This window comes from Chelonia mydas, chromosome 11, assembly GCF_015237465.2.
Source record: "Chelonia mydas isolate rCheMyd1 chromosome 11, rCheMyd1.pri.v2, whole genome shotgun sequence".
NCBI lineage: Eukaryota > Metazoa > Chordata > Testudines > Cheloniidae > Chelonia > Chelonia mydas.
This window is the reverse complement of record NC_051251.2, coordinates 69,969,505-69,995,878: the sequence shown is the minus strand read 5'-3', so window position 1 is coordinate 69,995,878 and position 26,374 is coordinate 69,969,505. Positions and strand designations below refer to the sequence as shown.

Genomic DNA, 26,374 nt, shown 5'->3' with positions numbered 1-26,374 from the left:
TAGGATCATTGTCCACACAGTTCTCATAACTTGTATATGTGTTCAAAAATCAATCCTTTCTTATGTATGAGGGGGTTTCCCCTCTGTATCATTATGCTCCTCGTATTTTATTTTTCTATGAAGATCTCTTGGATCTTCACAGGACCTTCTGTATGCTTAGCAAAGGAGTTGCCTCAGTGCCAATGCACTCAGTGCATTTTTTCATTTTGAAAGGGGCTATACTGAAAATTTTGCCATACGCTGTTGCTTCTCACTTCTCTGACAACACATATTGTAGCTGAGCAGATATATTTCTCTTGTACAAATATATGGGAGCCTATTTATAGAATATACACCAGGAGGTTTTTCTTAAGTGGCAGAGGTGGTGCCACTGGGACTATAGAAATTCTTCAATACTTGCATGTTTGAAGGAAAGTCCTATTAATCCCTTAGAGACCACTAAAAAGAGTAAGAATGATAAAGTCTCGAAGTTGGACTCCTTAATACAGGAAGCTGCTAAAACAGGTGCTGGATCCTTCCCTTTCTCTTCTTGAACTAGCCTTCCACATTTTTTGTTCTGGCTCTCTTCCCCCTCAACAGCACTTGTAAGATAACTTATTTTGTTAATGTAACTTTAGTTTTGATAGAGATTATACATCGTAGATGTGAACAACGATCTAATAATTCAAGAAAGCAGTTTGGATGACATAATCACAAGATTTGGATGTCACTAAGATCTGTGAGAAGTAAATCCATGGTTTAACTATAGTATTTTGTGTAACATGAATCTGGCTATGTATTTTGGCATTACACATCTTGTTTTGGCATAGGAGTAGTTATATCGATGTCCAACTAGGAGGTTGCCGAGTTGAATCTTCTTACAGAAAGTTTAAATAAATAAACCCTGATGAGAGGTACTGTTAAATGTGGCTGGATTTCAGATCCTTTACATGCTTTCATTCATGCATAACTTTACTCACTTGAGTAAGCCTGCTGAAGTCAATAAGACTATTCCGCATTAGTGAATATTTGTAGGATCAGGGCTCAAATTAAGGAGAAAAACTGTTGATCTTGGCCCTTACAGTTCTCTGGGTCAGTTCTTGAGCTCATTTTCAGTTCTTACTCATTCCTTGGGCAAATTCCCACTGAAGTTATATGGCACCACATGTGTAGATTATGAAGTCTTCCTTCCAGTATTTATGTAAATTAATTGTTATTTGTGATGATGGTAGAGCCTAGACCCACCTGAAATTGGAGCCCCATTGTGTTAGGCACACAGAGATGGAAGACACAGGAGGTGTCTTCACTGCTAAAAAAGGGCTTTTTTTTACCACCGAATAATTAATGCGCTTTAGCTATTCTGCCGTCAAATCCTAGAGGAGACACAGCATCTGTAGTTTTTACTGTGAAGTCAGCCATAGTCAGGAGAGAATGCTGACCTCACCTAGCTACCTCGTGGTAAAAACTACAGGCACCTTGTCTCCACTAGGGTTTTACAGCAGGATAGCTAATACATGCTAGTTATCTTGCTGTAAAAAGTCACCTGTTTGGTAGTGAAGACATAGCCACAGAGTAAGAGACAATCCCTGCCCCAAATTGCTTACAATCAAAATAAGCAAGACAAAAAATGGTGAGAGGCAAGGGATATAACAAGCAAGCAGTGTGCATAATGTTGTGATTTCCTAGCGCCATGTTAGTTCCATGATTTTTTTATTTTGGATTTTTGTTTGTTAACTTTTTAGAGGTGGGAAGGTTCTGCTAGAAGAGTTAATAAAAGAACAGATGGAGTGTGGAAGATAAGTGGTGGCAGGAGAAGTCAGAGGAAGGGAAGGTGCATGGAGGAGGGGTTGGAATAAGCAGCCAGTCACCAAAGGGGAAAGAATGTTCAGAGTAAAAGCAGCAGAAAGCTCTCTCAGGACTATATCAGTGTCTACTGCTGCTGTGTCTGCTCATGCTGCTGCATCTCTGCTCAAGAGCTGATTCTGCCTTAGAATATTTTATTTTCTTGGAGCCCAGTGACAAGAGGGGGCATGGTGTCACATGATTCCTGCGGTTCCTTGGTGGTGGTCTCCAGCTACACTGTTTTTGGGGGGTGTAGGGAAAAACAGATTGTGTATTATTATGTAATGTATGTAGTAGTGTAAAGTAGTGATCCCTTGTGATTTTCCTGTTGGTTAAACAGTATATCATTGTTTTGCGTGGATAGGAGGGACTGTATCTCTCTCTCTCTTTTTTAATCATGTTTTTAAAAGTTGTAATTCACAATATTTTGATGCCAAACCAATGAATCACAAAGTTGGGACTCCTTGTAATTCACTGATGTGGCATCCTGATCAATAATTGCAACATATAATTCAAACTGTGGGCCAGCCCCAGGGGAGTACTTCTAAAAGCCGCAGCTGGTTACAAAAATGAGCCTGCCAAACAGCCATGGCTTTCATAAGCCTTTGCTGGGTTTTTTTACCCTTCTATGTTTTGATTTAAAAGGCCAACTTGAGGTGTCCTGATTCACCACAATATAATGTTTGCATTCTCTTCCCCTTGCAATCACAGGCCTTATCTCAAAGCTGACTTGCGCCTGAGGGAACCTTTTGTCCAGCCTTTGATAGATCTCTTCTTTGAGCCAGACTGGGCCTGACCCATCCTGGACACGTCATTTAAGTAAAAGTGAACCCTGGGCATCTTAAATTTGGGGCCAAATTATCTACTGATTTTTAATTGGCAAAGCTGTAATGAAGTTAGTGGCGCTCCACCAATTTACATGAGTGGACACTCAGCCTGTGGACTGGAGTTTGAGTTTATTGGGGAAAAAGTGTTGCCCCAGAGATTAAAGGAATGATTTCCAGTCAGCAGTAGAGCTATATTTAAGTGGACTAATTTTTAGACTTGTCATTTATCTGTACATGTTTATGAATGACAAAATAATGCAAAAGTTTCTTGGCTGTAAATGTATAAGTCGTTGGCAGACAAGTGAACATAAAATCCCTCTCTAAAGCAAACCCATTATACTTTTTGTTCACTGGTACATTATACTCTCTTATTCTAGTCGTTCCATGATTCCTTGAGCTTTTTTCAGCTTCCTTGAACTTTTTTTATTTGTCTTTGGGTGTCCCAAGTGTGTTTGGAATCTGTGTGTCCAACCCTGCAATATCGCTGAAACTTTCTTACACTGTGTTCCCCTGGCCCTGAAGTATTTTTCTTATGTTCCTGTTATCCTTGGATATTCCAGTGACCCTTTCTGTTGGCTCCTCAAATCATTTTCACGGCTCCTTTAGTCTCCCTGAGCTGCTGAGAAGAAAGTATTGGACTAATATTAATCCTGTATTGCAATTTATTTGAGCTGTGGGGAAAAGATATTATTCAAGACAGTTATCAGCTGTGTGTATGTGCATGTGCATGTACACTTAAAATGTATTATGTATATTGTATATGATACATACATGTAACATATACACAAGAGAAAAATTTACTCCAGAGGATTTGTATTATACATTTTTTATTTGGTAGAACATTCATCATAAGTTATTTTTCTAAGTGCTTCAGCAGATTTTACATTAGACTGATTTTACTTCAAATATTGGTTCTTAGATAGCTCTGAAGGTTAACAGAATATAGGCTGGGGGTTTTTACTAAAATTTGCAGGTCTCCCTAAAATAGTTGGTACTTTCATGAAATAAAGTTATGAAGCCAGGAAACAACCAATAAAAAACTACAAAATCTTTGAGGCATTTGCTGGCAAAGCGTGATGCTTCACGAGAGGAGAGATGTGTTTGGATTAGAATCAGATGTCCAAACTTGCCTTTGAGTGTAACACCATAGAGGTTCTGTCCAAGTAAAAGACAGTTTTTAGAATTGATTGCTGGTTTCATAAAATGTAAACTGTTCATCCCACTGCTGTTTTTCAGAACAAGAAGAAAACTTTGAGTTTATTATCGTTTCCCTCACCGGCCAGACGTGGCACTTTGAAGCAACGACATATGAAGAAAGAGATGCGTGGGTACAAGCCATAGAGAGTCAGATCCTGGCCAGTTTACAGTCATGTGAGAGCAGTAAGAATAAGGTAAGGTGCACAACATCACACTGAAAGTGAGCAAGGGCCATTGATCATTAGAGAGAATTGAGGATCTAGGGTATTGTGAAAAATAAACATATTCTGCAAGGTTCATGTACTTGTTGGACACAGCTAAGGAAAAGTAAACCATGCAAACTTGTATGCCTCCGAAATAATTCAATATGAAACATATTTTATCCTGTTATACATTCTGATTTTATATTTAAATAATTAAAATTATTTAATTTTTTTTGCCTTCCCATCTCTCACCATTTCAGATTTAGAATAATACTCTTTTAGTTGGATCACTTGCTCTAACAATACAAACTGTATTTTGATGGGGAGGTCTATGGGAAAGCCTCTAAGGGCTGAGAAAAGAACAGCTTATTTACAAGCTAAGTCTCTACTGGATGCTACTGGGCTTCTCCATGGCAATGTTCCATTAAATGCTCTGGATTACTTAAAAGTAATGTGCACTGCTATTCCTGTGAGTAGGAGCAGACTTGTGTATAAGGTGATACACATTTCAGAAGTAATGATCAATTGTTTTTGTGAAGCTACTGTGTAGTTTTTCTTTCCTTTAATTAAATGTAATTTATTCTTTGTGGTTTTGCTAATAGGCCAGTCTCAGGGGAAACCAATCAGGAAGCAAAAGCCTGGTCCTTTTCGTGGTGTCCTGGGGACAGGCTTCCCCCATCACATTCATATTTGGCAGAAGCAATTTCTTCTGCTTTCTCTGCAAAACAATTTATGGTAAACTCTGATACCTCCCCCCAACCCAAACAGTTTCTTTCTGTAGAGGGCTGACAGTTTGCTATTCTTGAACCTCTTGATTTTTCAAACATTTAATAACTAGAAAACAAGAGGTGAGCGAGGAGATTCTTTTCATAGACCTGTAGATCCTTTTGCTATCTATGTAAAGAAACTTCTGCAATGATTTATATTCTGTTTTGTTATTAAGAACGGGACCTATATTTTGACATGACTGCTTTTTTTATTACCTCTATAATCAGGGTAAACCAGACCACAGTAATTATCATTGTAATGTAATTTACTTCCCATTTTTTAAAAAATTGACTTTTTATATCTGAGGTGGAGAAAAATCACTGCCTATTTATTTCTCTGTGGCCTGTCTTCATTGAGATCAGTACATTATAAAAAGATGACAATGGAAATTAGGCTGCAAACATTAATACAAAATGTTAATGTAATAGGAGGTAAAGAATGCTGGTTTGAATATTTAACACACAGTAACTGAAGAGAGAATTACATTTTGGTTATATAAAGGCAAGAGTCTTTTTAAAAAAAAACACTTAAAAGTTATATTTGTATGGAGGTTTTCTTGCAAGGTTTTCTGGGAGAAGTTTTTATCATTCACCTCTGGAACTAGGGCTCAAGAAGCACTTGGAAGGCAGAAGTGAAATGAATTAGATTATCTCAGGACTCAGTGTCCTGTTGACAGAGCAGACGTATATATCTGAAACTATCATATATATGATTTGATCGAGCTCTCTTTTAATTCAGTGGCAATAATTTGATGCAGTTAACACTTTTTGCCTAGGAGAGATTGCAAGATTTAGCTGGTTTTGAGGCTGAGCTACCTCTACATGGACAATTGTCTCTCCAGGTCAAAGTAGAGGTTATGGGCAGGCCACAGTAGAAAGAAACACCCATTGTAGCCATCTGATAAAATCTGATCTTTTGATGATAAAAGGTTTTCAGTTCAGCTTCCTTTGCAGACCATCTCTTAGTCTTCAAGTACACAAGCATACATACCAGCAAAAAAAAAAGAGGGGGGGGGTTATAAATAATGTTATATAATTTATCTCCAAAAAGTACTTTACATGTGATCATGAATGCTATGCTTCATTTTTCAGCTCAGCTTTCCTCTACACAATCCCATTATTGGTCAGAGTCCAGTCCAATATCTCATAAATGCACAGACTTCCTGTGTTCTATGCAGGGAGCTTCAATAAAAGTTTGAGCTGTCAGAAATATGGATGAAAATGGGTAGCTGAGCTGCAGTACTTAAAGATGCCAAAGGATCAACTCTTTGAGAAGCAAACTAAAGATGTCAAATTCCCTGATCATGTTCATTCAACCCTGATCTGAACTTTCTTTTTTTATTTTTTATTTTTTTGCTTTTCACATTGCTGACAATTGTGTTGTCTAAACCTTTTCATTGGGTTCTTATTTCTTGTGTGTGTGTTTCTTTAAATATACACAGTCCCGACTGACAAGTCAGAATGAGGCCATGGCCCTTCAGTCAATAAGAAACATCAGAGGCAATTCTCACTGTGTGGACTGTGAGGCACAAGGTAAGTACAGCCATTGCTATAGAAGGACTGTTATCCTTGGCTTTATAAAGCTTACGCATTCTCTTTGGTCCAGGGTTACGTGAATACCTGTTTTGATTCTTTCCCTCTTGGTATTGTATTCCACATACCTTTGCAAGCTTGGTGTTCGTTATGAAGATTGATTCGTCAGGTTTACTTCACATTAATTTGTTATTAATATGTGCTGTTATAATAAGCCCTGATTTTTCACCAGTATTTCATCTGTCACATTAAACATGAGGTCATACGTTTTGTCTTTGAAGTTGAGGAAAAAATGGGTTTGTTTCGTGTTTCTTTTCAACATAAGATGCTACCGTTGTCCTCCAAGAAGGGGAAAAAATCAGGTGCCCTAGCAGTGTTGTTAGACATGTAAAGCTTTGCTTGAGCTTTCTGCTTTTCTCATATTACTGACAGAGGAGAATAAAGCATTCTCTAGCAGTGGAATGCTACAAAATTGATTCTGTATTTCCTTCCCTTAGTGCTTTTTTTTATTCTGAATTCTTTTTAAATATACGGACTAACAGTTAGCAAAGGATTGGCCAGTTTAATTTCGGAGGTGCTGTTCTTCTTCGAGTGATTGCTTATGTGTATTCCACAATAAGTGTGCATGCTTGCCACGTGCACTGGTGCCGGAAGTTTTTCCCCTAGCAGTACCCGTAGGGGGAGCTTCCCGCCGCCCCCCTAACCCGGGACCCCTGGAGCGGCAACTGCCTTGCGCGGTATAAGGGGGGCTGCACTCCCCCACTCTCAGTTCCTTCTTGCCACCAGTGAAGGTGCATCGGAACTGCTCGGTTCCAGCTTTGCTGCAGCTCGTCCCCAGAACTCTTCGTTTGTTCAGTAGTACCTGTAGTCCGTTAGCTAGTTCAGTTAGTTTAGTTAGTCATTGACCCTGGGCCGGGGCATGCCCCACGCCCCAGGCTTTAAGTCGTGTGGCTCTTGTAGGCGCTCAATGCCAGGGAGCAACCTGCACGTAGATTGTCTGCGCTGCTTGGGAGAAACCCATATCAGTGCAAGATCTGCAAGTCTTTCAAGCCCCAGACTAAAAAAGAAAGGGACGTAAGGCTCCGGGCCATCCTGATGGAGTCGGTGCTGGCCCCAACACCGGAAGGCTGCTCTGAACCAGTACCTGGCACCGTGGCATCGGTACGCAGAGACCCTCTGGTCCCATCGTCCAGTCAGCACCATTCCCTGTCCATGGGGCACGCCAAGAGGACCAGAAAGACTCCCTCTTCACAACGGCACCAAAGGAAGTCTGGGACAGAGGCTGCGGCCATGTCGGGTAGTCCTCGATCCCCATCGGGCCCTAGGCCTCCGACTCACGTTGAGAGGAGTAGCCCGGCCCCTTCGGAGCAGGCCTCTCCAGATGCCATCTACGCCCGAAGCCCTCCAGGCAGCCAGGGACATCATGTCCATGCCGATGCCCGGAGCTCCACTGATGTCGGTCCCACGTTCCAGAGGAAAGCCGCCGCTGGGATCACTGCAGTCGCCACTGGCCCAGTGCCGGTCTCGGTCGAGGGAACGTTCTCAACAACGCTCACCGCCCAGCAACTGTTCAGGGCACAGTCCATGTAGATCGCCCTCAACGCCGGCCAGACTGTCCTGATGGGTCCCGGCACTACTCGTCTTCGCGAAGCGAATATCAACGGGACCGTGGCAGACGTCGCCAGCAGTCCTCGTCGTGCAGGAGATACCACAGTCGGTGGTGGCACGATCGTTGACGCCATTCCCGCTCGGACTCCCATTACAAGTCTCCGCCAAGGCACCATAGCCCTGGGCTTCAATTGTCGGCGTCTCGCCAACGCGGAGCCGCCCGTCGAGGCCGTTCGCGGAGCAGCTACTACTGTCCGTGCCGCTCCTCCACATCGAGATCGCGGTCCTGTGGCCTACATAGATCCCAGTACTGCTGATTCTCCCGGTCCAGAGGCAGCAGCGGATCATACGCCAGCCTGGCCTCCCCTCACAGCCGCCAGTCTACAGGCCAAGCTAGCCAGCCCGAACAGCCAGCCCCGCCGGTGCCTCAGCAAGCGCAATGGCACCAAGCGTTGTGGCCAACCCAGTGAGCACCATGGCCCCCGGTGGGGGCTCACTCAGTGGCCGGGGCCTCAGAAGCACCGTCAGCGTCCATCTTTAGACCGCCAGAAAAAAGGTTGGTGGGACCTGTGTCCTCGGAATCATGCCCGGAGTCCGACCAGGTGGTGGATTCTCCAGTGCCGGATAACATCCAAAGCACCTCACTGGCCTCGTCCCATCCGGAGGAGCTGATTGCATCCCCACCCTCCTCCGTCACGCAGGAGGACTACCGGGCCCACCAAGACCTCCGAAAAAGGGTGGAAGCGAGCCTCCACTTCCACGCTGAGGAGATGGAAGAGCCCTCAGACTCCCTTTTCAATGTGCTGTCCCCTTCAGCACCAGGCAGGGTGGCCTTGCTGCTCCATGAAGAGGTAGCAAGAATTTCAAATGCCCTGTGGCAAACACCAGCCTCGTTGGCTCCCATCTCTAAAAAGGCGGAGCGCAAGTACTTTGTACCCATGAAGGGACACGAGTATCTGTATATCCACCCGGCGCCCAACTCCTTGGTGGTCGAGTCGGTCAACCATAGGGAGCAGCAGGAGCAACCAGCCCTAAACCCCAAGAATAAAGACTCTTGGAGGCTGGATACTTTTGGGAGAAAAGTTTATTCGTCGTCAAGCTTTCAGCTACGAGTAGCAAACCATCAGGTTCTTGGGTCACTATGATTTTAACCTCTGGGAATCCCTCCCCAAGTTTGAAGACTCTCTCCGGGAATGCGATAAGAAGGAGTTTAAGGCACTCGTGGAGGAAGGGATGGCGGCCGCAAGGGCATCCCTGTAGGCCGCTTCGGATGCAGCGGACACGGCCACACGATCCATGGCCTTAGCGGTGTCCATGAGACAGGCATCATGGCTTCTGCTCTCTCGGCTCTCCAGGGAAGCACAGTCGTCAATGCAGGATCTCCCTTTTGACGGGAAGGCTCTGTTTACTGCGGAAACAGACAAAAGGCTGCATGGCATGAAAGACTCCCGCATGACCCTCCAGACCTTGGGCCTCTATGTCCCTCCTCCAGCAAAATCCAAGTTCAAGCTGCAGCAGGCTCCCACCCAGGCTGTCCTCCTGAAGTACGAGGCTGCCCACAAAAAGCAGTGGGACGACAGAAAGCGCCCGCAATGGCAATCGCAGCCTGCCCCCCAGCCTGAGTCTTCTAAGGTCAAGCAGGCAGGCAAAAGGTGTTTTTGACAGGACGCTCGGGGGTACCCCACCAGTTCTCAGCAGGGACCTGCCCCCAGTGAAGCTCCCTTTCTCCAATCAGTTGTTTGCTTTCCTCCCGGAATGGTCGCGGCTCACCTCAGACCAATGGGTCCTCAACAACCATCTCCTGAGGTTATACCCTTCAGTTTACCTCCTCCCCGCCCAACTGCCCTCCGCCCCCGTCCCTCCTGGGGGACCCCTCTCACGAGGCTCTGCTCGAGCAGGAGGTGGGGCGGCTCCTGGACCTAGGAGCTATAGAGGTGGTGCCCAAGGAGTTCCTGGGCAAGGAGTATTACACCCGATATTTCCTTATCCCGAAGGCCAAAGGGTGGCTCAGGTCCATCATGGACCTGCGAGGCCTAAACCACTACATGGTGAAACTCAAGTTCCCCATGGTTTCCTTGGCCTCCATCATCCCCTCCCTGGATCCCGGGGACTGGTAGAGTGCCCTCAATCTACAGGATGCGTAATTTCACATCCACATATTCGAGCGGCACAGACGCTTTCTCCGTTTCGTGGTGGGACAGAGTCACTACCAATTCACGGTGCTACCGTTTGCTCTGTCCACTGCCCCCAGGGTCTATACTAAGCGTATGGCGGTGGTAGCGGCCTACCTCAGACGCCAGGGGGTCCAAATATTCCCATGTCTGGACGACTGGCTAGTCCACGGCACCTCCCGGTCGCAGGTGAGGGATCATGTGGCGCTCCTCTTGTCCACATGTACTGCCCTGGGCCTGTTGATAAACAACGCCAAGTCCACATTAGTCCCAGTCCAACGCATAGAGTTTATCGGGGCACTATTGGACGCAATGTCGGCTAGGGCCTCTCTCCCACCAGACAGGTTCGAGACCCTGAAAGGACTCATCGACTCGGTCACACGGTTCCCGGTGACGACAGCCAGGGCTTGCCTGCAACTGCTGGGTCACGTCTGCGTGCATATATGTGGTCCGTCACACCAGACTCAGAATGAGGCCCCTCCAGCTCTTGCTGGCTTCGCAGTTCTCCTAGGCCACTGTCAGAATGGACAAAGTCCTCACCATGCCGAACTCAGTGATCATCTCCCTGCAGTGGCAGTCCACCCAAACAACATGCTCCAAGGGGTCCCGTTCAGGGACCGGAGCCTGTTGTTGGAGCTGGTGTCCAACGCGTCAGACCTGGGTTCGGGAGGCCATGTGGGGAACTTTCAGACCCAAGGCCTGTGGTCGGCTCAAGACCTGACCTTACATATAAACGTCAAGGAACTCAGGGCAGTGCGACTGGCGTGTATGACCTTCTGCTCGCACCTGGAGGGCAAGGTAGTCAGGGTCCTCATGGACAACACGGCCTCGATGTTCTATATCAACAGGCAAGGTGGGGCCCGATCCTCTGCCACAAAGCCCTCAGTCTGTGGGACTTCTGTATAGCCCACGACATTTACCTAAAAGCCTTCCACCTGCTGGGGGCCTGGAATGTGAGGGCGGCTCCCTTGAGCAGGAATTTTTCCTCTCAGCACAAGTGGTCTCTACACCTGGAAGTGGCTCACCAGCTCTTCCAAAGGTGGGGTACTCCCCAGGTGGACCTATTTGCGACCTGGCAGAACCGACGTTGCCCCTGGTTCTGCTCCGGGGAGGGGCGCTATCTCCAGTGCCTTTACCCTGTCCTGGTCAGGCCAGCTCCTCTACACCGTTCCTCCGTTCCCTCTGATCAGCAGGGCCCTGGAGAAAATAAAGACGGACAAAGCCAGGGGGGTCCTCGTTGTCCCGGCGTGGCCCAGGCAGCACTGGTACGGGACCCTCTCGGGGCTGGCGGTAGCTCCCCCATGGCAGTTGCCGCTCCGCCTGGACCTGCTCTCTCAGGGCCAGGGCCGCATCCTCCATCCCAACCTAGCAACGCTTCACCTCACGGCGTGGCTGCTCAGTGGCTAGGTGGCGAGGAAAGGACATGCTCAGAACAGGTTCAGTGCATCGTCCTTGAAAGTAGACGGCCCTCCACTCGCCGCTCCTATGTGGCAAAGTGGTCTTGTTTTTCGAGGTGGGCGGCAGGCCAGGGTGTTTCCCCGACGGCCTCCCCAATCCAGCTTATCCTTGATTACCTTCTCCACCTGAGGGCCCAGGGACTGGCGCCCTCGTCAGTCAGGGTACACTTGGCGGCCATATCGGCCTTTCATCCCCTGGTGTAAGGGCTCACGGTGGTTTCCCATGGTATGACTGGCCGGGCCCTTAAGAGTTTGGACCGTCTCTACCCATATTCCAAGCCCCTGGTTCCACAGTGGGACCTAAACCTGGTGCTAGCTCGTCTCACAGGGGCCCCGTTTGAACCACTGGCCACATGTTCCTGGTCTCACCTCTCGTGGAAAGTGGCCTTTCTGGTAGCTATCACGTCGGCCAGGCGGGTCTCGGAGCTCAGGACCCTAACCTCTGAACCGCCGTATATGGTTTTTCATAAGGACAAGGTCCAGCTCCGCCCACACCCCGCGTTCCTCCCTAAGGTGGTCTCCGCCTACCACATGGGTCAGGACATTTTTCTGCCAGTCCTCTGCCCCAAGCCTCACATGACTAGTGAGGAACGCCGTCTCCACACGCTCCATGTGAGGTGAGCTCTGGCTTTCTACCTCGAGCGGACCAAGCCGTTCAGCAAGTCTTTGCAACTGTTCGTTGCCTCGGCTGAGCATGCAAAGGGTCAGCCAATTTCCACTCAGCAGCTTTCTAAGTGGATCACTTTGTGCATCCGTTCCTGTTACGAGCTGCCTTCGTGACCCACATCCCCATCCAGGACATTTGTAGGGCCGCCACGTGTCTTCAGTTCACACGTTCACCTCGCACTATGCAATCGTCTCCCAGGCCAGGGATGATGCTGGGTTCGGCAGGGCGGTACTCCATCCCGTGAACTCCTACCCACCTCCAACAGATATAGTTTGGAATCACCTATTGTGGAATACACATGAGCAATCACTCGAAGAAGAAAAGACAGTTACCTTTTCCGTAACTGGTGTTCTTCAAGATGTGTTGCTCATGTCTATTCCACATCCCACCCTCCTTCCCCTCTGTCGGAGTTGTCTGACAAGAAGGAACTGAGGGTGCGGGGAGCACAGCCCCCCTTACACCCTGCCAGGCAGGCGCCACTCCAGGTGTTGCGGGGGGGCACTCCCCACATGGGTACTGCTAGGGGAAGAACTTCCGGCACCGGTGGACATGGCGAGCACGCACACCTATTGTGGAATAGACATGAGCAACACATCTCGAAGTACACCAGTTACGGAAAAAGTAACTGTCTTTTCTCACTACTCTTTATTACCCCTGCTTCTAGGGGTTTGTAAGTCAGCTATAAAAATTAGCTCAGGGCTAAAACTTAACAATACAAGGTCCCAGCTGAGAAACAATCAATTGGAGAAATAGGACGAAAGGGTATTTGAAAATTCTTATTTCTTTTACTTTTGAAAATCATACTCATTTTTTTAAGTGTACAAGGACCAAAAATGAAAATTTAGTAATTTCTGTTGCTTTTTGTGCTTTTATCTTAAAACTGATATTTTATAGACACGGTGTTTTATAAACTTGTCTATGTAGTTATCTACTTAAATCTTTTTAGCACCTTCCCTAGACTTAAAACAATTCATACAGTAATGCAGAAGCTTTCACACACTTAATTCACTGTCCATATAATGACCAATAAAATTGATCTCAATAACTCACCAAGAAACTCACCATAACCCTATCCCATCAACCTGCTTCTTCCTCACTTGACTTGGAGGGGATGTGGGTATCAAAAGACTACTGGGCATTTAGAATAGAAAGATAATGCATAAAGAAAACATTTAAATGTCCCTGTTGCTTTAGAAAGAAATTTTTTACTTTTTAAAAATGTGAGTAGAGTCCACTAAGATCTTCTTTGTTTTCTCCCTTTCATTGACCCTTCAGAGGGCCCAGTTCATACCAACGCCTCCTTGCAATTAAGGAAGGTTTGACATTACTTCCATTGAAATCTATCAGATATTCATAGGTTGTTGAGAGTGGGTCAAGAGTAATGCCAGTTGCTCCATCCCCCCAGGAGCTGAGCATGCTGGTTGTGTAGTGTTGGCCTAATTGTCTTGGACACTGAGTACTAGAGCTCTGGACCCTAATTTAGGTACCGTCAAGGCAGTGCACTGACCTGCTCTGCACAGGTCTTTGATGTAAATTTTACAGATACTTTTCATAGGGACTTTACATTTTATAAGCCAGTAATCCAAAAAAAGGACTATATATGATAAACTAATGGGTTTGTTGCTTTAGGATATATTCCACCATAGACAGACTAAAACAATTGTTTATTAAAAGATCTTTCCTATTATTATGGTTATCGATGTTGAGATTTACTCAGCGACTGATAGAGCTCAAGTGAAATATATAAAATATACATACAAAAATAGCTCATTTCTATAGGAGTGCTGAGAAACCGCCTAAATATGTATTTTGTTCATTCAGAATACTTCTGTATGTCAATAAACTACATTGTGAAATTCTATTTTCCTGCTCCTGTCTTTTACTTTGTAGGATTTCACTAAAACCTCACTCCAGTTGCCCAGAACAGGCTGGAAGGGGATATATGATACCTTCACAGGTCTACCTCCTAGACCTTGCTGCTAAGGTTCAACCAGTCAGTTATTAGTGTACTCAAAGGCTTAGCTCAGAAGTTCTGTGGGAGGGGCAAGTGGCTAAAAGTCTCAATTTCAAGGTCACCATTAAATGTGAAGCTTTTATTTTGAAAAGGTATTCTTCAAGCATGCATTCTGAGAGAGCATCTTTTAAACAGCATTTTGCCTTCCTGGGCCTGCCATGGTCTCTTTCTTCAAGCCTTGCTTTTGTAGGTTCCCACTTCTGGCATGTATGCACTCTAAACATTAGAGCTCAGAACACTTTGGAAAGCAATGGCCATTACAGGCCAAGTCTGCACCCTCACAAATCCAAATATTCAGAAGCAATGGGATACATAAGAGATTGCATCCCGCAACCAGCCTTCAATTCCTTTCAACTACCATCAACAGCTTCATGATCAGAATCCTCATTCATCCTGTTTTTTCAATGTTCTCATCAGTTACCATGTTAGCAGCTCGTTTTAGTGATGTAGGTTCTATTGGTGTTACTACTTTTGTGTTGTTTTATTGGTTAAGAATAGTCATTGCTTGGTTCCATCAGCCTGGCTCTTTAGCAGCTTTGGACTTAGGTTTTATCAGTGCCCTTCTGTCATAAATATAAAGGGAAGGGTAAACACCTTTAAAATCCCTCCTGGCCAGAGGAAAAATCCTTTCACCTGTAAAGGGTTAAGAAGCTAGGATAACCTCGCTGGCACCTGACCAAAATGACCAATGAGGAGACAAGATACTTTCAAAAGCTGGGAGGAGGGAGAAAAACAAAGGGTCTGTGTCTGTCTGTGTGATGCTTTTGCCGGGGACAGAACAGGAATGGAGTCTTAGAACTTAGTAAGTAATCTAGCTAGATATGCATTAGATTATGATTTCTTTAAATGGCTGAGAAAATAAGCTGTGCTGAATAGAATGAATATTCCTGTCTGTGTGTCTTTTTTGTAACTGAAGGTTTTGCCTAGAGGGATTCTCTGTGTTTTGAATCTAATTACCCTCTAAGGTATTTACCACTTTACAGAGGTGATCCTTTTTACTGTTTCTTCTATTAAAATGTTTCTTTTCAAGAACTGAATGCTTTTTTCATTATTCTAATATCCAAGGGTTTGGGTCTGTGGTCACCTATGCAAATTGGTGAGGATTTTTACCAAACCTTCCCCAGTACAGATATGTACTGTGGGGACCTGCATGAAAACCCCCCAAGCTTACTTTTACCAGCTTAGGTTAAAACTTCCCCAAGGTACAAACTATTTTACCCTTTGCCCTTGGACTTTCACTGCCACCACCAAACGTTTATCTGGGTTTATTGGGAAAACGTTGTTTGGAAACGTCTTTCCCCCAAAAATCCTCCCAACCCTTGCACCGCACTTCCTGGGGAAGGTTTTGGTAAAAAGAAATTCAGTTACAAAAAAGACACACAGACAGGAATATTCATTCTATTCAGCACAGCTTATTTTCTCAGCCATTTAAAGAAATCATAATCTAATGCATATCTAGCTAGATTACTTACTAAGTTCTAAGACTCCATTCCTGTTCTGTCCCCGGCAAAAGCATCACACAGACAGACACAGACCCTTTGTTTTTCTCCCTCCTCCCAGCTTTTGAAAGTATCTTGTCTCCTCATTGGTCATTTTGGTCAGGTGCCAGCGAGGTTATCCTAGCTTCTTAACCCTTTACAGGTGAAAGGATTTTTCCTCTGGCCAGGAGGGATTTTAAAGGTGTTTACCCTTCCCTTTATATTTATGACACCTTCTATTCTGTTCCCATGTCAGCACAGAGTGATGGACTAGTTGTTCCAGGGCAGAAGGCTGGCCGCAAACACTGCACCTTTTGCATGACTCAGATGTCATTGCCAGACCAGAGTACTTGCTGTGTCTCAGAAGGACACTGCTGTGGCAGTGCACAGCTTGTGTTGCCTTATCCCAGAGGGTATGAAAGGAATTGGAATCCCTGCTTTGACTTCCTTCTTGAGGAGCCACATAAGACAAGTAGTGTTGCTGAGGAAAACCCAGCGAAGTCTGTGCCTCAGAGTGCTTTGGCTCTTTCCATGAAGAGGCCTAAGGGGAGATCAAAGGATAGATCTGAGTCCAGTCCAACGCCTTCAGAGAAGCTCCCGAGAGCCAGGGGTCCAGTGAGCTTAGAGTTTCCAAGATCATAATGAAGAAAAAAGAAGAAGAATGGAAGTGGTAGCAGTTCAGCACAGTGCAAATCATCTAATCCAAAGGAGCTGGGACAGTTAACACCTTGGTATTAATGCCATTTTTTTAGATGATGACCAATCTGATTGTGGTTCTCTTCCAGGTGAAGAGAAGGACGAACTTCTTGGCAGGGATAATGACTCTGAGCATCTCCTTCAACTTGATGCAGAAGTATTTATATCACCGTTATCTCTTGTGAATTTCAAAAGTTTTCAGAACTTCTTATAAGGGTGCTGAAGCTTTTAATCTGGAAATACCAATAGTTCTACAGAGGTCATATTTGCTCTTTGACATACTGGAGAAAAAACGAAAGGGAAGAATGGCTCGTCCAATAAATATAGCTCTGCTTGAACAGTTAGAGACCTTTGGCTCATTCTAGCATTGTCTTGCTGTATCCAAAAAGGAGAAGAGAACCAATCATGTCCATACAAATGGTTCTGAGTATTTTTACAATACTCTAACCCCAGGATTATTGGCGGTATCAACAGGGAGTGAAGCATGTTTGGTCCAAAAAGTCTTTTTGATTTGCACCTTCTGAAAAAGACGGCAAGTGTATTCTCAGTTATCAAGCTCTACTTGATAGATATGTTTTTAACCCTGTATCAGTGATGAACCTTTTTTGCAACGCATGACATGAAATTACAAGGGAAATACTCACTTTCATGTGGCATGCTGGAGGTGCAAAGGTCAGTGGCACTTCTGCTATGTTAAATTTCAGAATAGAGCTTTTCTATGCTCTTATTTTTATTTTACAGCATCACACATGATGAACTCCATACCATTCACCAATCAGTTCCTGATGTCTGCCTTTAAATTCATTTGAGAACAATTATTCAGAAGAGTACATTGAAACAAAGGTCAACAAGAACACTGTTGCTTTTTTTTCATAGAATGAAAAAAATCAGACCATTTGTTCCAAGCATGCAAAACTTTGTTTGTGGGAATGGATTGATTGTTTAATTCAGTTCTGTTTCTTTCTTTGTTTTCTTGTTGGAACTGAGGTCAACAGCCTTGGTTTTCTTGGGGTCATTTCCAAGGACCTCAGCCATCTCATTCTTAAGTCTGTCCATATCTACTCACTTAAGATCTGTAATCTTCATATCTGACCATATTTTCTAGCTATTGAAACTCAGGATACCGTCCTGAAAAGATTTCTAGTGATTTCTTGATTGTATTAGAATTTGGTATGCTACTTTGATGTTACTACCATTGTCCGTGGAAGTAGATTCTTCATAAATATTTCTTATGAATACTTCTTCAGCGAAGGATAGGGAAGGTGAATTTAGCAATGCTCAAAGACAGTCTAGGACTCCTGTCATCCTGCCATCAGGGATCCAACACAGAGATCTTTAGTCTTGGCATGTGCAATTATTAAAAGATCTCTGAGAAGACTAAGCTAAATATTTCCTTAACGTAATTTTTGTGCAAATAAATCTGCTGAAGCCACCTTTTGAGTTTTTTGCAGAATGTTCTCCTTTCCACCAGAGCCTGGAGACATTTTTAGAGGCAATCACTTCTGCAAAGAAGAGTCTGAGAGATACAAGACCTGAGGACTGGTTCCCAGTGTTTCATAAGAAAATGCTGTAAATTCTTCACTAAGGCCCTGATTCAGCAAAGCACTTATATATGTGCTTAAATCCCATTTACTTCATTGAGGGTTAAGCACATGCTTAAGTACTTTGCTGAATCAAGGCCTATGATGGTTTCGTATGTTCATTTACAACACTCTATAAACGTGCTAATAGTTTTTCAGAAGTCTGACATACTACCCTGGGAGGCTAGATTACATGGTGTGGATGAGGAAAGAGAGTGCATTTGTAGAACAAACATATTTGCCCATCTTGGATACAGTCTGTGGCTTGTGGGGATAGATCTAAGGGAAGTCCACCTGTACTCAGAGCGGTTTCACAGTAGCAGCCGTGTTAGTCTGTATTCGCAAAAAGAAAAGGAGGACTTGTGGCACCTTAGAGACTAACCAATTTATTTGAGCATAAGCTTTCGTGAGCTACAGCATCCGATGAAGTGAGCTGTAGCTCACGAAAGCTTATGCTCAAATAAATTGGTTAGTCTCTAAGGTGCCACTAGTACTCCTTTTTTTTTTTTGTACTCAGAGAGAGTCTCTAAATGAGTGAGACTGTGTATTAAATCTTGCTATGGCCTTAACTCCAAACTTGAGGATGCCGAGCCATATTCTGTTAGGTCTCAAGCAAATTTTACCGCATACTTGACATATGACTGTCACAGAAATATATAATGCTGATATTTGGAGTTCTGTTCAGTTTTTTTGCACATTTGTTCACTTAATTTAGTTATTTGATATGATGCCCAGTACAGAAGAGCTGTCTTGCCATTTTTATTTAACAAATACTCCTCAGAACCACCTTCTTTATAATTTATTACTACTTGATAATCTTTCAGTGCAGATACGTCTGAAGAACTTTGGTTCTTTGAGATAATTGCCTATATAGATCCGCATTCCCACTCTGCTTGCTCATGTAGTCAGAAAAGAAACTTTATATATCCTCACTTCTGAGTGTCACAAGGCCTAAAATAGAGTATGGAGCTACAGTTTCCCCTTTGGCTGTTAGCAATATCATCAGTGTTGGCGGAGAAACACAGAACCGTGAACTCGGGCTTTGGCAGGTCAGTGAAAGAGATTTTATTCCAAGTTGCAGTCATTTGTAAATTGTAATTTAACACACATTCTCTTACTAATTTAGACCTTAAACAATTACTTTCTTTTAATCTTTTCAGCTAGCTTTCAATACTACACAAGTCCCCCTATGTGTACTGTTTGAGACATGAAAATTATCTATTAAAGATGATTGGAGGGTGAGGGAGGGAAAATAATTTGTGCCTTTTGTAGATCCTGTATGATGTACAAAGAATGCATGAAAGGAATAGCAAGTCTTGTCTTCCTTATTTTCACAGGACTCATTGGAAATCTAAGATTTGTACTGAGCTTTCTCAACACTTAATCAAAGGACTAGGAGTGACAATGAAGCTTTAACAAATAATTCTGTTCTTCTGTTTGAACTTAATTTTTTTAAAAATTCTTTATTAGGGCTGTTCAAAACATTTCCATCAACGGTTTTCAAGGGAAAATTGGGTTTTCAGTTAAACAAAAAAATGTATGGAAAGTGTCTGCCTTCCTTGAAAATATTTGAATTTTTGTCCAAAACCCAAATTTTTTGGCAGAAAACCAGAAAATATTTTCAGGTTTTGGCAGCTTTCAGTTGCAGAAAAATGTTCGGTTTCTGTTGCAGAAAATTCAGGAAAAAATCATTCTTATTGAAATGGAAATTTCTTACACCAGTGAGGGAATCCCATTTTCTGACCAGTGTTAAAATTTACAGTGTGAATAAAAATCTCCTGCCCTATGAACCAGGTTTTTCCTGCTTGATATCGTGATATACTAGCTCTTCAGAGCTCCATAGTGTCTCCCAGGAAAAGAAAGGTAGACAAGATCTGACATCAAGAAAAGCACCTCCAAAAATCCTCCCTCGGAAGTGTTTCATTGCATGTGTTAAAATTAATGTTTGTTCAAGAGAGGTTCAGACAAACTTGCATTTAAATAACATAGCATAGTGACAAAAATGAAACATCTTGAGAAATGACTTCAAATTTCTTGGCTTTTGCCAGGTTTGTCATAGCCTTGTGTTTTGGGCGGTAATTTTTTTTTCTGTAGAATTGTTCTTCCTAGTACACTTTAAAAAAATTGCACATTTTCATCTTAGTACTTATCTCCCTGATCTTAGAGATGAAGCATACCCCACAGCATGTTAGATGTATAAGTCCTAAGTAGGTGATGATATAGATGGTTATTAAGGGAGTTGATATAGTTAGCAACAGCAACATTGTATCAAGTAACTTTTTCTTTTGTAGTAATTGTCTACAAGTGGTTCCAGATACCCAAGGAGTGGCTTTTTCTACCACTTCATCTAAGCTACCTGCTACTCTCTTCTTATCTTCCCTATTGCTTCTTTTCTCTTTAGAATCACAGGTTCCCTTTGTCTGTTGGAGTGTTGCATGCGCCTTCCTTTGAGCCCACCACTACTTCTTGTCAACTCAATTACGGTCTGTAGGAGGAATGTCACATTGAGAGGGCTAGACCTAGGGACCAAACTTTTGCCTCCACTTCCTGTCAGGCTTCCTAACAGTGCTGTGAGACCAAGAGACCTGAATATTACTCCTCTTGCTTCCCCAGCCAAAATCATTATTCATAAGTTCTTCAGCTCTGAGAGAGGTTTAGAATGTGTCACAAGGAATTTTGTTTTGTTTTTTTTAGTGATTGTTTGTGTCTATCTTCCTGTAGACCCTGACTGGGCCAGTCTGAATCTGGGAGCCCTCATGTGTATCGAATGCTCAGGTATACACCGGAACCTTGGCACGCACTTGTCACGTGTACGGTCACTTGACCTGGATGATTGGCCTATAGAACTCATCAAGGTGATGTCATCCATTGGCAACGAGTTAGCAAACAGTGTCTGGGAGGAGAGTAGCCAGGGACGTATGAAACCCTCTTCAGACTCCACAAGGTAGGCTATTTTGTTCCCTTTTGTGTACAAAGCATCCATATATCAAAACTGTGACTAAGATTTTAAAAAATGAGTATCTAAAACTAGGCACATAAATACATATTTAGGCATCTAAATTTATGTCCTGATTTTCAAGACTATTTGCTTCAAGGGGAGCTTGCTGGGTCTTAACACTTTTTACTATTTATGGACTTCTAGGAGCCAAATTTCAGGCACCATTTTAGCATATGTCAGGTAAATGTGAAGTCTGACCAAAAAGTGCCAAAAATTGAGTGAGCTTGGTAACTTTTGTACTTGCCAAGGCTGCCTCAGCAGTTTCGAAGTCTTTCAAACGGTGGGAAATTTAAGCCCCCCAAACTTTTCTTCCATCATTTTCATTAGACTGTATTGTGTGTTTAGCTTTTGATAAACCAGTAAATCTGACCCTCTGGATACTTTACTGTAATTATCAATGTGCTTTCCATAATCATAAGCTAACCCAGCAAACTGCTGTCTTCTTTTACACCTAACTGTGAATTCTTGGGGCTATAACATTATTGCTCTTATTGTTTTGAGAGTTCTGTTCCAAATGAGGCTGCTTAATGTCCTTATGTATGTAAAGGAGTCGGTCTATTGGGTAAGTGTATGTTTTTCCATGACTAATACAATATTTTATCTACAAATCTTAGGTCAGCATACAGAAGATCCTCTCACTATGGTTTGTTATCCTAAAAGAAAACTAAGGTTGTTTTTGTATTGCATCCATATTATCAGTGTCAAATGGGTTAGAAAAAAGTTTAAATGGTTTAGAAAGAAAAGTTAACAGTGATGGGTGTTAAATGTAAGAGCTGATAATCACACTAAACAATTAAGAAATACTTGCTTGGCGAAAGCAATGTGACCACTGGCAGTCTCTATATCAGTAGAGCAGATTTCAGACATGAGGAGGAGCCTGGACTACCTTGCCCAGCTAGTCCAACCTTTTAAGTTGCCTTCAGAAGTGCGTGTGTTGCAGTTGTCACAGTGCCACACTCCAGGGGGCTAGCATGTCGCACTGACTGCATCTGAGCACCGTTTAGTCCCCAGGTGTCAGATATTCTGATGGAGGTTTAGCACTTGATGTCAGTGTTTGCCTCCTGGATGTAAGAGAATACAACAGAAGGGTACTTTTCCTTTTTTTTTAAATGCATATGCTTCATTTCTGGAGTTTATTGTACCCAATACCAGATTTACTGAAAGGATAACTGAATCTATACCTGTGCCTCCTTCTACCGAAGATAAATAGATTTGTCCTGTTGACTGTAATAAAGTTAACCATATCTTACTGCATTATTTCGTTTGCACTGAAAAATGAATTTGTGGTGCCACCTTTGGTTCATCTTAGAGAATGAAGGCAGTGTATTAATCTGGCTATTTATATACACAACTGTCCATCTAAATATGTGCATACTCAGATATACACATGGAGTTCATAGAACCTGTATATGTGTGCATATATTTGTAACACAGATCAAATAAATTAAGAATTTCACAAATTAAACTAGATCTAACTTAAAATATTGTTATTAAATCAGCAGCATTATCTAATAACTGTAAACTTCATCTGAAGACACTGTTTTGTTGTTTTGTTTGACTATAGCTCTTTAATAATGAGGCACTGGAAAGATTTATTGATTCCGAATATTAAAGGTAGGCTTCACTCTCAATATTTCAGTTCACAGTATTTTTAAAGATTTCTGCAAGGCTGGATATAATAAATGAAAGAAATTGTCTTGGTAAACCCATGCCACAAAAAAGATCTCAATGGAAGGAGAATACTAGTGTTGAAATCAAATAATTCAGTTCTCTGACAATGTTTGAATTAAGGCTTGGTTGGGTGGTTGCATTTTCTCTTTATATTCCGTACTTAGAATTTATTTTAAACTGTCCCTGCATCTTCACAATTCCTTCATGTATGTATTTTGTAGTGTAGTTTTCCAGCTGTTTTTATATTTGTCAGTAACTTAATTAGCCTTCCCTCTGTTAACTTCCCTCTGTTACACATGTTAATGAATGATTTTTTTTCTCAAAATTTGGAACAATAACTCATCATGGGACAATTGCATTTTTGATGGCCTTTAGTAAAATATTTAATAACTTTTGCACAAGAAACATTTTAAAATCCTCCTAGTTTGAAGTTTAACCCTGTTCTGTGACATTTAATTGGGTTCACCTGGTGTAAAATAATCATAATCATACTTGGTTTCACAGTTTTACTCACCACCTCTTGGACGTAAGTTAGACACTAGAATTTTAAATATAACAAATTATTCACCTAGTAGTTGTGTTACTCCTGAGTTGAGTTTCACAAAAGAAAGCCAACAGCCAGACACTCTACTATGGACGTGGAGTCTTGAGGAAAAAGTGCTGTTGTGGGACATGAGATAGGTTATGGGGTTGGATGGGGTGAGCAGGAAAGTGGGTGAGCTGGATGGAGAGCTGGATATTATGAGTTATAGTGGCTGGGTGACTTTATCATGGGGTTTGGAGGCTGAAAGCAGAAGGAGAAACCACTAGCAGGAGGGAAGTCAGTCTGCTCTGAGCCATAGCATGAGTTCCCCTCCACACGCTAAGGCTTACTGGTCCTTCACACAGCTCAGGGGCCATCCAGAACCTGAGATCTGCAGGCTGGCACATGAGGAGCCAGCAGCTCATACACTCACAGCTTAGTGGCTCGCCGTCCTAGTGAGCCATAGAAGCTCCATCGGGCAGAGGGGGTAGAGAATCACTAGTGCCTCCCTTCTTTCTCATCCTCCTGCACTTACCCATTCGTCCTCCACCCCAACATGGTCACTCATCTTTCATGGCCCCACCAATATCTCCACTCCCCCGTCCCACTCGCTCCCTCTCTCTCCCACAGGCCTGCTTAATTTCTCATATTTCCCACTCCACTCAGCTCGCCCACTGACCCACACTCCCTCTTGCTTGCCACATACCCCTCTAGCCTCTGAGCAGGGCCTGCAAACACATGCTAGAAAATGCAGGAAGAGAGGATAACACTGGGAACAAACAGTAGAAAAGAGTCAGAGGGATAAGTAGTGTTTTCTCCCAGTCCACCCTTCACGGTAAACTGTCCTTGGTTTCATTTAGAAAACAGGTGGGAGTAGATTGGCTGGGGAGAGGTAAGGGATGAGGACCGTGGCTGAAAACTTCATTCCTCTAGCACAATGGAACATTCTACATACTTGTAAAGCTCATCTGTTCTAGAGATGCCAGCCCACGACTGTGGAACTAACTCACACAGCAATGTGTAGCCTATAAGGCTATCCTGCTTGCTTGCTTATATATCTTTTCTTATGAGTTTAATCATTTGTTATATTATAGGTTTGTTGTTTGTTGTTATAATGGGTTTATCAATTTGTATTAGAGTATTTTGGATGGTTGTATTAGAGTATGTTAGCTGTAACTCAAGGAACCTACAGGCAACATCCTGTATGTTAAGCTAAGGCAAGTGAACATACTTATGTTTGAGACCTTTACCCTAAATGGGTGGTGATGAGCTAAAGCATACAGTATATATGTTTGTGACCTTTAACATAGATAAATGGGCATATTTAGAGCTAGTTGGTAGGTAAGGCCACCCAAGTTCATGGCCTTTTTCAGACTTTACAGGTACAGCACAAAGGACATGGAAACAACCAGTTAGGACAGAAATAGCAGAGGTGAGGATGAGCTAATGGTCACTAATAGTTACGAATATGTCATTAATACTCACGACCATGCCAGCCTATAGAGTAAGGGAACCCTAACGTTTTCATAGGGAGGAAATTAAGTTTTGAGGAGGGCATTTAGGGAAGAGGGCACTTAGGGATCAGGCCCTATAAAAGGGGCAACCCACCATGTTGGGTAGGTTCAGCTTGTTCATTGGTAGTTCATCCTTGTTAGTTCTTAATGGATAGTTTTAAGTAAACTTTAAGTTAGCTTCTACAGTCTTTCAGCAGCTTTTAGCTGTAGCTTCTTCTAAGTTCTTCACCTCCCACTCAAGACTTAAGGAACCTGAACCATCGAGCTCTCTTGGCATGCCAGAGGCAAGGCTGGTCTTTTGTCGCCTATCACCAGGTTATCAAGGAAGGGTGTGAGTATATTAATCAAGAAACCTTTATAGTATATAATACCACATATCCTGCTACAACAATATTATTGCTTTTGTAATTGATGGATTATTCGATTATTATTTGATTACTATTAAATTACTATTCCATTTATTTCAATAAAAAGCTTAAGGCTGCATTTTGTTCTCAGTGAGAGTTTTCTTGTCAGACATCCTGAGAGTCCCGGCAAATTCTGTGTAGCCTGATTCTGGGACAGGAACCTTATTATCTTCTGATCAGATTAATGGCGAGCCTATAACCCATATTATCTATTAATCTCCCATAAAATCAGGCAACAAATGAAGGATGAATACAAACCTCATCACCTTCTGCTCTGAAGGTAAGGCACTCTTCTTTTGCCTTTGGCTTTCTCTAACACAGCAGTTCTTAAACTGTAGGTTGGGACCCCAAAGTAGATTGCGACGCCATTTTAATGGGGTCGCCAGGGCTAGTGTTAGACTTGTTGGGGCTTGGGGCTGAAGCCCGAGTCCAAGCCCGACAGCTTCAGCTCTGGATGTCGGGGCTCAGTTTTCAGCCCTCCCCCCAGCCTTGGGCTGATGCCCTTGGGTTTTGGCCTTCCCACCTGGGGCAGCGTGTCTAGAGCAGGCTCAGACTTCAGTCCCCTTCCTCCTGGGGTCATATAGTACTTTTTTTTGTCAGAAGGGGATCGCGATGCAATGAAGTTTGAGAACTCCTGCTCTAACATAAACATATAGCTCTGTGTGTGCATATATATATAAATATTTTACTTTTTTTTTTAATGTTGCCGCGTACACTTCTCCCTCTGCTGAGGGGATGGGAGAACAAACAGATGACAGATGTCAGTCATGTATGCTGTGTCACTCATGTCACTTAATGCACTTCTGGAAGGTGATCAGATATTGTGGTGATGAGGGCAGTATAAGAACCCGTTTAGAGTATGGAGGAGTTGGACATCCTTCTCTTTCCTCCCAGCTGCTAAAATTCTCCTGTTTGAACCTCTGTAGCCCCACCAAAAGCTTTCTTTGCTCCCCACGTCCACAGATGCCCTGTCTTTTCACTTTGAAAGGCTGGGTTAAACATTCTGCAAGAGATGATCACAATGGTCTCTTCTGACCTTAAAGTCTGTGAGATTGCCCCCCCCCCCCAAAAAAAAGGCTAAATAAGAGAAATTAAACACAAACTCTGTCTCTCTCTGACAGGCATGGTTCCCAAAATAATACTACTTACAGAAGATATGATGCAAGGAAAAGTTGATTTTAAGATACATTTGTTAAGGAAAACAGAGCTACGTAGGTTTCACCATTTCATAGTATAGTTTGT

General features: G+C 43.2%; 1 protein-coding gene and 1 long non-coding RNA gene across 15 annotated transcripts in view; both read left to right on the top strand.

Annotated features, from left to right (window-relative positions):
- Positions 1-26,374, top strand: part of AGAP1 (ArfGAP with GTPase domain, ankyrin repeat and PH domain 1) — a 684,170-nt gene that overhangs the window by 598,670 nt on the left and 59,126 nt on the right. For all 14 annotated transcript variants that reach the window (XM_043525622.1, XM_037912087.2, XM_037912086.2 and 11 more), the window contains 3 exons: positions 3,885-4,039; positions 6,258-6,348; positions 20,741-20,963. In XM_043525622.1, coding sequence (XP_043381557.1) covers positions 3,885-4,039; positions 6,258-6,348; positions 20,741-20,963 — 469 coding nt within the window. The remainder of the gene's footprint in view (positions 1-3,884; positions 4,040-6,257; positions 6,349-20,740; positions 20,964-26,374) is intronic.
- LOC122462449 lies at positions 15,919-20,135 on the top strand. Its single transcript, XR_006284982.1, has 2 exons — positions 15,919-18,327; positions 18,541-20,135. It is a non-coding gene; the product is annotated as an uncharacterized LOC122462449 (long non-coding RNA).